At 38.1% G+C, this 12,736-nt stretch overlaps 1 protein-coding gene across 1 annotated transcript in view; it reads right to left on the bottom strand.

Annotated features, from left to right (window-relative positions):
- STN1 (STN1 subunit of CST complex) overlaps positions 1-12,736 on the bottom strand; it is a 69,683-nt gene that overhangs the window by 42,886 nt on the left and 14,061 nt on the right. The window contains exon 3 of the mRNA XM_044662555.1: positions 10,572-10,640. Coding sequence (XP_044518490.1) covers positions 10,572-10,640 — 69 coding nt within the window. The remainder of the gene's footprint in view (positions 1-10,571; positions 10,641-12,736) is intronic.

Here is a 12,736-nt window from a genome sequence, read left to right on the forward strand (position 1 = left end):
TAGTGTTTGGTCCTGGCTCTCCTCCCCTGTGGGTCAGCACTGGGATATGAGGCTGTCTCTGGTATCTGCTGCACCAGGGTCATGGTTCATGCTCTCCCAAAAGCCTGTAGAAAGTCTCTGGGACAGAAATGAGGACGTAAATAATAAAGCTGGGGTGCCTTATGAACTATACTGGCTAAGCTACTGCAGATTTCTCACTGAGAAAAGGTTGTTTAGTGAGCACAGAGCACAAGAAACAACTGCAGTCTGGCTCCTCTGTCACACTGAACGGTCTGGATGAGGGGTGGAGAGGGCAGGAAACGGTGAGCCATTAGCAGCTCCACTCACAGAGACACACTGTGACAGCTCAGCTCAGTCTCCATCCATTTCCTGGTGGCAGCCTGAGATGTTTGCCTTCCTTGGGCAGTGACTAGTCTTTGGGACTCGGCCTTTGCAAGTGACAAAGCACAAACAGTTTTTGTTACTGAGAAAGGAGGAGGGACCATACTGAACGTCTGACGCTCAGGAGGGAGGAGGGAAGCCCTCTACTGGGGACTATCAAAATCTTGATAGAGACCGATACAGGGGTTCCATGTGGATATAAGGCAGGAAGGCAGACCATTGTTCATACATTATTAGCAAGTTTCACCAATTTATAGCCACCCAAGGATAAGCAAAAGTAGTATGAACAGACATTTTAAAGGAGAGGAACAGGGTAAGAGCAAGAGCAGCACTGGAGAGGGATATAAGCACTAAGATGTGTTTGGACCCTTTCTCCTCTTCCCCACATGGCAGGGGGCCACATTAGCACATTACATACACTGTCAAATGCAGTCACAGTATCGGGTGTTTTTGCTAATTGTTTTTCTTTTGCTACATGGGAAGGTTAGACTTTGGCAGCCTGCCAAGTGTGCACATATTTCCAGAAATGGCTGTGATGTAAAAACAAAGGACATTAATGAAACTATGTTTTTAATAAAGGAAATTTTTTTAAGGCAGGCCATATCCCTCCCAGGTAATCTGGCATATCTGATGGACCCATCCAGATTCAAATATAAAATCCTGTTTGACTTTAAAAGCCCACCACAAGCTGGCTCCTTCCTACCTTTCCAATCTTCCTCTCCTCCAAATACTCTGTGGTCCAGAGACACCAGCCTCCTAGCTGTTCCTTGCACTCCATCTCTCAAGCTAAGCATTATCATTGGCTGTCTCCTTTTTCCCTCCTCACTTCCCTACCTTTTTTCGAGTCTTGGCTAGAGTCTCACCTTCTGTAAGACTTTTCCTGGTCTTCCTTAATATTAGTGCCTTTCCTCTGAGACTGTTCTAAATTTATACCAATCTGTCCACCCACCATATATATGGGGGAGATAGAGAGACAGAGGCAGATAAAGAGAGAAAGTGAAAGAGAGTTTATACATAGCTTTTTGAATGATGTTTTCTCCATGGTTTTTTTTACACCATGAGCTCCTTGAGAGGAAGGCCTACTTTTATCTTTCTTTGTATCCTCAGCACACAGCATGTTGCTTTGTCATAGTGAGCACATAATGAACGCTTAACTTGATAAACAGAAACAAAACAGTGAAATAGGAGCTGAATTGAGGACTAAGAAAAGATGAGAGTTCAGACAGTCAAGAGAACCCATAGAGCAAGGAGCTGAATGATACATAGTTTGACACTTAAATAATACTTCTGAATCAATGTTTAAAAAATAAAAATCATTCCTCCTCTCTCCCTCCTTGTCAAGAAGTTATTTCTTAGATTCCTTTTCTCAGACCAATTTAAAATAGCTCCCATTCACCTAGTCCCTTAGAAAGCAAAGTTATATACCCTCATTTGCTTGGTGGACTGTGGTAACTTCAACTTCCTTGTGTGTTTACTTATGTTTTACTTATAATAGGTAGGCAAGGAAGCAGGGCAAAGGGGAGAGAGAATTAGGCCTCGAAGCTAGAAAAACCTGTTCCCTGTGGGAAAATTCATTTTACTGTATGTGGTCATTCCATATCAGCATCTTCTGCCCTGGATCCCAGGAGAAGGAATCACAGGGGTCATGAAACAGTTTTTACTAAGATGTGGAGTCAAAATAGGCAACATTGGAAAAAATATTCACATTAATATTGATTTCAACAAAGTACAGATTTAAGTTATTTCTTCCCAAAACTGTTGCTCAAAGTTGTCCCAAAGCATTTAATAAAGTAGTGATTTCTTAAACAGTATTATGGCAAGCCTTATTTGCCACCTTTAGAAGTTACAGTAATTTGAATCGACTTCATTCTGTTCCATCAGTTGTTATCTGATTTTTAACACAATACAAAATAGTTTTAATAAATGCCACTTTCTGAGATGTTTTCTGATCCAATGAGACTAAGGCTCTCTAATTTCTTAGATATAGCCTAGAGATTCCAAATCTATACTTTGGACACTTTAGGTACCTGTGAAGCTACCTATTACTAGGGGTCTGCAAACCTATAAATGGGCAAACAGGCCTCCACAAACAGAATGCTGTGTTATATATCTGTGGATTCATATTTTCAAAGCTATATAGATAAAATACAAGTTCATTTACAAGCCCTACTAAGTTTCTATTAAATTTTTGTGCTTCCCTCCCTCCCTCTTCTCTCTCTGGCCCACTTATCCTGGAGATTCACTCTAAGTGCTATGGACAGACTTTGCCTCTAGCCTGGCTGCAGGTCAGAAAGCTCAAGCTCAAGCAATCCACTTCCCTGAGAGAAGGGTCTACACAGGTTTGTGCTACTATGCCTTGCTCACTACCTATTTCCTCAATAAAATGGATACTAATAATGTAACTGCTATCATATGATTTCTGAATTTTTTTAATGTTAAAAAGGGCTCTTATACTTGAAAGGCTGAAAGCCCTGGCCTATATGATAACTCAGAACATAGCAACTTAGAGAATACACTGTGACCTAAATAGGAATATTATTTTAAAATATTTAATTTATAATGCTGTCAAGTTCTCTTGCTAAAATATAGCAGTATTCTTGACCTGAAAGTCAAACCCACTCTAAAATGGCAAAATTAAAGGATTAAGTCTTCTTAAATTTAGCCCTAAAAGGACAACCCAAGCCGTTCTCTCAAAATGGCATGTTTTCAGAAGCAAATATTTTACTTTCAGGTGTTAATTGACATGGAAGCAATTTTAGTTTGATGATAAAATTGTGCCTGACAAAATAGGCAATGAGGAGACTAAGCTATCACTCTTTGCAGATGATATGATGGTCTACTTAAAAAATCCTAGAGAATCAACTAAGAAGCTTGTAGAAATAATCAACAACTTTAGCAAAGTTGCAGGATACAAAATAAATGCACATAAATCATCAGCATTTCTATATATTTCCAACACATCACAACAGCAAGAGGTAGAAAGAGAAACACCATTTAAAATCACCCTAGACAATACAAAACACTTAGGAATTTATCTACCAAAACAAACACAGGAATTATACGAAAACAACTACAAAACACTTTCCAAAAATTAAAACTAGATCTAAACAATTGGAAAACATTGATTGCTCGTGTGTAGGATGAGCTAACATAATAAAAATGACAATTCTACCCAAATTAATTTACCTATTTAGTGCCATACCTATCAAACTACCAAAAAACTTTTTCACTGAATTAGAAAAAACTATAACAAAGTTCATTTGGAATAACAAAAGATCAAGAATAGCAAGGGAAATAATGAAAAAAATGTGAAGGAAGGTGGCTTAGCAGTACCAGATATTAAACTATACTATAAAGCAGCAGTCATCAAAACAGTATGGTACTGGCTAAGAGATAGAAGGGAGGATCAGTGGAATAGTCTTAGGGTAAGTAACATCAGCAAGACAGTGTATGATAAACCCAAAGAGCCCAACTTTGGGGACAAAAATCCACTATTTGACAAAAACTGCTGGGAAATTTGGAAAACAATATGGGAGAGATTAGGTTTAGATCAACATCTCACACCCTACACCAAGATAAATTCAGAATGGGTAAATGACTTGAATATAAAGAGAAAAACTATAAAAAAATTAAGTGAACACAGAATACTATACCTGTCAGATCTCTGGGAAAGGAAAGATTTTAAAACCAAGCAAGAGTTAGAGAAAATTACAAAATGTAAAATAATTTTGATTATATTAAATTAAAAAGCTTTTGTACAAACAAAAACAATGTAGTCAAAATCAGAAGGGAAACAACAAATTGGGAAAAATCTTTATAATGAAAAACTCTGACAGGGGTCTAATTACTCAAATATTCAAGGAGTTAAATCAATTGTATAAAAAAATCAAGCCATTCCCCAATTGATAAATGGCAAGAGACATGAATAGGCAATTTTCAGATAAAGAAATCAAAAGTATCAATAAGCACATGAGAAAGTGTTCTAAATCTCTAATAATTAGAGAAATGCAAATCAAAACAACTCTGAGGTACCACCTCCACACCTAGCAGATTGGCTAAAATGATAGCAGGGGAGAGTAATGAATGTTGGAGGGGATGTGGCAAAATTGGGACATTAATACATTGCTGGTGGAGTTGTGAACTGATCCAACCATTCTGGATGGCAATTTGGAACTATGCTCAAAGGACTATAAAAGAATGCCTGCCCTTTGATCCAGCCATACCATTGTTGGGGTTGTATTCCAAAGAGATCATAGATAAACAGACTTGTACAAAAATATTTATAGCTGCGCTTTTTGTGGTAGCAAAAAACTGGAAAATGAGGGGATGCCCTCCAATTGGGGAATGGCTGAACAAATTGTGGAATATGCTGGTGATGGAATACTATTGTGCTCAAAGGAATAATAAATAGGAGGAATTCCATGTGAATTGGAAAGACCTCCAGGAATTGATGTAGAGCAAAAGGAGCAGAGCCAGAAGAACATTGTACACAGAGACTGATATACTATGGTAAAATCGAATGTAATGGGCTTCTGTACTAGCAGCAAAGCAATGACCCAGGACAATTCTGAGGGACTTATGGTAAAAAACACTACCCACATTCAGAGGAAGAACTACAGGAGTGGAAACAGAAGAAAAGCAACTACTTGAACACATGAGTTGAGGCAGACATGATTGGGGATGTAGACTCGAAACTACCACACCAAGGCAACTATCAACAATTTGGAAATAGGTCTTGATCAATGACACATGTTAAAACCAGTGGAAATGCGCATCAGCTATTGGGGGGGTGGTGAGTCAGGGGGTGAAGGGGAAAGTAAGAGCATGAATCATGTAATCATGTTAAATTTTCTAAAAAATAAAATTATTACATAAAAAAAAAGAAAGAAAAAGAAAAAAATTGCGCCTGAAAAAGATTTTTCTAGGATATTTTCCAGTAGGAAGGTTTTTAATTGAGACCAATTATATTAAAATAAAAGAATGAGCAGTTAAATGACTTAAGAAAAAAACATTACCTTACCTACATTGGTTACCTACAAAGTTCTACACTCCAGTGTCAGACTGTGGCATGGAATAACTGAGAGATGTTTGGGGTTATGGAACCAGATAGCAAAATGGCAGGTTCTAGCATGCTGGCCTTGAGTATAGTTCAGATTATTCACTTTTTAAGGACCAATTTAGTTAAAGAGGCTCCTCACCAGGAGGCTGGCCATGGAAGGGGAGATATTGTGGTATAATGGAAAGAGCACTGGATTTGGAGTGGGTTTAAATTTCAGCTTTTCTATCCGCATGACTTTAGATGACAAATATTTATATAGTACATGTGTTATCTCACTTGATCCTTATAACACACCTATGAGATAGGCATTATTATTATAATCTCATTTTTTGGATAAGGCAACAGTCTGAACAAGGATAAATGATTTGCTCTAGGTCAAATAGCTAGTAAGTGTCAGAGGCAGAATTTGAACTCGGGCCTTTCTAACTCCCACAATCTATCTATTTTGCCAGTTATCTGCCTACTCATATGACCTCACTGGGCCTCTGTTTCTGTATCTATAAAATAAGAGGGTTGTTTCAGATGGCCTCTAATATCCCTGATAGCTCTAAATCAATTAAATAATCTTTTTTGGTGCTCATTCTGCTTTGGCAGTGATAGAGAAAGAATGGCAAAAAGGAGTCACAGGGTGCTAACAATCACACAATTTTTAGACTCTACACTTTTTTATGAAAATAACTGGGGCAGCTGGGTAGCCCAGTGGATTGAGAGTCAGGTCTAGAGACGGGAGGTCCTAGGTTCAAATCCAGCCTTAGACACTTCCCAGCTGTGTGACCCTGGGCAAGTCACTTGACCCCCATTGCCCACCCTTACCACTCTTCCACCAAGGAGCCAATACACAGAAGTTAAGGGTATAAAAAAAGGAGAAGAAAAATAAAAGAAAAAAAGAAAATAACTTATTTAGACTCTACTTATTTATGAAAATAACTGTTAATACTCTAAATATGAGACCAATGACCTATAAGTGATCGTGCTAGAAGAACTGAATCCTATGAATCTCAATAGTCTCATTATAAATGAAACCAGAAGTTAATATGAAGTTGCAAATAAAAAGGCTTGATCACAGTTCTTCATGGAAAAGGAAATAAGAGTTAAGATTTTGTGTGTGTGTGTGTGTGTGTGTGTGTGTGTGTGTGTGTGTGTATTCAAAGGCAATTACAACTATCATTTTGTGGGATACTTGATTATCTCATATTGCAGCATTCATGGAAAGCATTTACAAAAAAAAATCATCAAGAAAATCATAGGTAACTCATGTCAACACCTACTGTAGAAGATTAGGAAGCAATGAAATTCTACAAAAGTTCAATATTTTAAAAACGAAATCAGCTTTATTATTCAATGACTTCTAACTCTCTTTTCCAATTTCCTCATTGAGTGAAATGTATTTCTGTATCTAACTCTGTGTGTGTGTGTGTGCATGTGTACTCTTCCTTCCATTAACTGGTTCAGATAAGAGTGAGGTACAAGTGTCAGTCACTCCCTCTTCTCCTTTCTCTTTGTTTGTAGAAACTTCTACTTGCACACTCAATTAGGTGAAATTATTTCCCCTAACCTTCTTTTCTCTTCCCCTCCAAGACTATTTCTCTTTCTTTCCCTTTCCATTCTTCTTTCAAAATCATTAAGACAAAACAGAACTGGTCCCAGACTTTGTCTAATGAGGCTTGCTCTGTATAACCCCTAAGGATGATAGAGTTTGAAGGGAGGAAACCTTGCTCTTACTTTCCTATCTCTATAAAATCTTTATCAGAATAATCTATCTACATATTCATCAAGGTTATCCTAAATGAATGAGTATGAAGGGAAAAGGCAGGATTTCATAAGATATACCCTACAAGGCACATCTTTAGAAACCCAACAGACTAAAAGGTACAGAGAATAAAAGACTCTACTGTGCTTAACTGTTGGCTATAAAAAGGCATTTTCTCTGGCAGATAAAAATGCTTCCCTAAAAACTCTCCTTTAACAAGGTGTCTAGTATAAATATGCCAAGACTGTAAAGATTTTCTGAAAGGTGTAACAATAGTCATAACTCTGAGAATCTTGATTATTACTATCAAGTGAGGTATGGAACTTGCCTGTCTGCTCCCCAAAGTATTTGTCACCTCTGTCTTAAGAGGACATTCAGCCTGTAGCCTGAAGAGAAAAGGGATTTTCTCTATATGAGATCCCGAACTAATTTAATCAAACCCTGGAATACTGTGAATACTCCTAAATGAGATCCATAATCATTCAAAAGAATTTGACGTAATTATGCATACAGGGAAATCCTGTGAAGGAAGTGAATGAAGAAAGCTGACTTTTTAGGCATTCTGATGGATAGCCCAAAGAGACAGTCCATCAGCCCACATATACTGAACACTCCGGATGGACAATGACTTGATCCTATATTTGACCAGAAGTAAGAACACAAAGCTGGACTGCCAATGAGAAACTGAGTCCAATTTTTTTTTTTCTGAAATGAAGGCTCACTTCCTTGACATCAATATTCTTCCAGTGATGCAGTGAATAAGCTGTAACAAATACCTTTTCAGTGGAGTGAGGCACCTACTATAATGCAAGCATTGTGCTAAGTGTTGGGGATATAAATACAAAAAAAGAAGACAGTCTTTGCCTTTAAAGTACTTATAATCTAAAAGGGGAAAACCACACATAGAAGGCTGGAAAGCCAGAGAGAAGGGTACCTGACATGGGCTCATAATGAAAAAAGTCAGAGAAGATCCAGATCAATACAGCCAGGTGAGAAATGAGAAGATATTTGAGCTGAGCACCCTCCTTAAATGGAAGAATTAGAATTCAGGGCCTCATCCTTCAAAAAGAGGGTCAGTGCCAAGAGTCCCAAGGCTGCTGAAATCTTGCATGATGATGAGGTTTTCCCAATAATGAGCTTCCTGGGGCACAGTAGAAAAGTTGGGAAAAAACCCCAGAGTAGTGCATTCAGGTGAGAAATGAAAAATAATGTGAATAATCTCATCAGAGAACTTACTACATGACCAGAAAAGGAAGGGGGGTGGGAAGGTCATCTAGTCACAGAGTAAGAATGAGGATTAAATGAGTGTATAATCTGTATACTCCATTTGTATCCAAAAAATATCAAAATAGAGAAAACAAAGGCCCTCTACCATCATCACTCAGTAACCTCTCTTCTTTTGAGGGTCCCTCAATTCACATTTTTCAGCCAATCAAGTTTCTGATGGCTGCTGTCTAACTGACCTCATGCCATCATTTTTAAACAAGTTCAGTGCCTGGCTCACAATCTTTCTCTCCTCTCCCAACTGCTGCCCTCATACTAGGGGACTTCAAATACCTATTGAATCTCCCTCAAACACTTTATCCTCTCAATTTCTCAACTTACTTCCAAGGACCTACTACTTTATTCTACACTGTTTACCCAATGAGATAGTCATTCCCTTGATCATCACCCACAAGTGTTCCTCATCCATGTTAATGAACTCTGAAATTCCTTTATCTGATCAAAATCTATTGCCACTCTATCTCTCTCTTTGCCTTTCATTCCCTAACCTTATTCTTCATCTTCACTGGAGCCTTCAATGTCTCAACCACTCAGTTCTTTACACTCTCCTCCCTTCCCCATCTTGATTCTTTGGTGAACCAGTTCACTCTATACTTCCCTTTCCTCTCCAGTCTCTTGTCCTCTTATCCTACTGCTGCACTTGCCCTGCCAAGCTTCAGTCTTAGATTACTCCCACCATCTATTGCTTTCATTCCTATTCAGATGTTTCTGAATGAAGCTAGAGAAAATCATGGAACCTAGCTGACTGAATATGCTACAAATTTATGCTATATAATTTCAACTGTGCCCTTATTACACAGCAAGACAAACCTTTTACACTTCCCTAATTGATTCCCTATTCTACTCACCATAGCAGTTTTTCCAAACATTTTCATCTCTCTTTAAATCTTTCAAGGGTCCTCCTTGCCCCATTCCATTAGTTGAGAATTTTGCCTCATATTTTACTAAAAAAACTAGGACCATTTACAGAGAGCTCCCTCTTCTTTCCTGCTTCTCATCCCACACCACTAAGATGCTTTCTACTCCCATCTCCTCTTTCACCCATGAAACCTTTTACTGCCAAAGCAAATCCCTAGCCCTGCATGAATGATCCCATTCCAAACTCTCTCCAGGCAAATTGCTCCTTCTATTATCCACACTCTCACTTATCTTCAATCTCTCCCTCTCTACTGGCTGGTTCTCTGCTACCTACGAACATAACCATCTCTCTTCCAACCTCAAAAAGCCTCACTTGACCCATCCATACCCGCTAGCTATTGTCCTATATACTTCTTCCTTTTCATGGCAAAACTCTTTGGGCACATATTTCCATAATAAATGTCTCCATTTTCTTTCCTCTCATTCTAACTCTCTATAGTCTGTCTTCTGATCTTGTCATTCAACAAAAACTGCTTGCTCCAAAGTAACCAGTGATTTGCTAATTGCCAAATATCAATCTTCTCTTTTTCTTTTAGAAATTTTTTTTGTTTGTTTTAACGGATAGCTCTCTGGGATAGAAGGAAACCTAGGCAATGTAAAAACAAAATATAGCAATAAAAAGTTATTTTCTAAACAATATTTTTAGATGCTCCCTCAAAACTAATATTCTACCTACTCATAGATCACACAATTCCTGGGATATTATGTGGCACACATAATAAATCAGAGATATTGATGTCACGCCAACTCAAGACTTTGAGAGTTTAGTTTTGCTACCATATAGGTAAACTTCAAGACCTTTGACCAATCAACATGATCTCATGCTGAAATTGAATAGTTGTTCTGTCCCACTCAGTAATTGTCCTAAATAACAAAGACCCATAACTGCCGGACTTTCACAACATTCTACTGCATTCCCATTAGCACTGATGAAAATGAACCCCAAGTAGATGGAGAGAAGAATCGTGAAAATGTTGGTGAACAAACCTGAATGGTTACACTATACTACATTATCAGTTTTCGAAGCAGCAGCAGAAGTTTTAAGTGTGTCACTGATTGCCTACAAAACACAACGGACTAATGTGAAAATATAGGTTTACTGTTTTGATTCATTTATACAAATAAAATGTATTGGTTAAATCAAAGGTGAATGAGTGTGGCCAATTAATATCATCTTACCTGGAGATGGCTTAGTATCTTGTGAGCTTTTCCAACAGATGCAGTTTATAACCCCTGTACTGTCATCCACTACAAGAGAAATGTAAATACAGCAGATCAGAGATGGTGGTTTTCCTTGGATGATAAGCATGTTATCATAATACCTTTGTGCTTTTGTTAGTGACAGTGAAAAAGGTCAAACTATTTATATTTTTTCCCCAAGAGATAAATTTCTTAATTCCAGGGCAAAACACTTACTCAAATTTTCCTACCTTCAGATAATATTTCTTATTTCTCTTTGAACTCTGCTAATTTTTTGCATTCTAGAAAATCAGCTGCACAAATTGTACATTTTCTGTACTCCACTAACCTCAGACACTCAATATTTTTGCTTCCCAAAATAATACCCTGGAAAATAATTGTACATCTTAGTCCAAAGTGCTCAGACAGATGAATTAGCTAAGACAAAACATATCGGCATAATTATTTATACATTACAATGGGTTTTGTACTGTCTTCTTATCATTATCATGGAAAGGGGTCTTGAGAAACCAATTGAAGCCCTTATGCCTCCATATCACTTTCTGAAATACTTTCTACTCCTAACTTTACCTACTACAGATAATGTGAGAATAAAAGTACTTTGAGCTCTTCAGATGAAAATGACTACAGAAGAACAAAGTTCTGCAAGGTACCATTCTGGGAAGTCAAAGAAGGTAGAGGCTGACATTTGATCATAATTTGGTTGCTTTATTTTTTTTTAATTTTCTTTTTTATTACAACCTTAGGAATCATCATATAACAAATATTCCAATAAACAAAGAACAAAAAGCATGTTTATGAAGCCATGAATATTTGGTACATGAAGCTTGTTTTTTTAAATTGATTTAAAATTTTTTCTTTTTAACTATGAATTTAAGAATCGTTAAAGAACAAAGTATCTTAACATACAAAGAATAACAAAAGGAAGGATCTACATATGATTTTATCAGTGTGGGGGACTTCCAGTGTGAAAGAAAGAAAAAAACCATTACTAAAGGCTTATTTTGTGCCAGGCACTGTGCTAAATACTTTACAAACATTATCTCATTTAATTTTCACAATAACTCTAGAAGGCAGGTGTTATTATTACTCTATTTTATAGCTGAGGAAACTGAGGCAAGCAGAAGTTAAGTGACTTGCCCGGAATAACACAGCTAGTAAGCATCTGAGGCCAGAACTGAATTCAGGTCTGTGTTAATGGAATTAGCTCTAGCCCATTCTTAGTCAAAACTCTACCTATCCGAGATGATGTCATCCCCACCTCCCTTAGTGGGGAGGGGAGACAAGTTACCCACATGTGACAATAAGTAACAAATCAAGAACAAGGGACTGCCCTTTGGGCAGTCCAAATCAGTATAGAGGCTGCCATTTGTCGACTTGAATTAGAGGTGGAGCCATAGGAAGTGACAAGAGACACTCTCTTCAAGTATGTTGGTTACTTCCTGCAAAGGGAGGTTCCCGCTTTGAACTTGGTGCTGAAGGATCTAGAGGGAGACCTCAGGCAGCTTCTACTCTGAATGGTCATGTGGGTAAGTTAGGCTGACTTCCTTGGCCTACCTTGGCATTTTTCCAAGACTCTACCTTAAGTAGGCTCTAGCCTATCTGATTGCTAGGCCTTGTGGCTTGTAGCCTAATTTATTTAGCCTTTTAACCTTTCTCTGTCCAGGCCTCTGCAGGCCTGGACTAGTCTCTCCCTCTCTCTATTTCCCTACCTTTTACCTTCCTAATTGTAAATAAACTACCTTAAACCCGATCCTGACTTGGGTCTATTTTAATTACCGAATCAATCTGAATTGTTGATTCCTGGCGGCCACACTTTAAATATATATCTATAATATCTAAAATCTCCCTCTTACAGGTCTTACTAACTCTAGGCTCAGCATTCCCTAGCTGACTTTTTCCCCAGGCAAGAACTACATACAAAATAGATATAAACAAGACAGAATGCAGGTAATCAACAGAGGGAAGGCACTAGCATTCAGGGGGATTAGGAAAGGCTCCCAATAGGTGTGATGTCAGCTGGGCCTTGAAGGTGGCTAGGGAGCAAGGAGACAGAGAGGAGCCCAGAAAGGATCCCTGGCATGAGGGGTGGCTAGTGAAGATGCAGTCAGGAGATAGGAGGATATTGAGCGGGTGATGAGGCT

This window comes from Gracilinanus agilis, chromosome 2 (genome assembly GCF_016433145.1).
Source record: "Gracilinanus agilis isolate LMUSP501 chromosome 2, AgileGrace, whole genome shotgun sequence".
NCBI classification, from domain to species: domain Eukaryota; kingdom Metazoa; phylum Chordata; class Mammalia; order Didelphimorphia; family Didelphidae; genus Gracilinanus; species Gracilinanus agilis.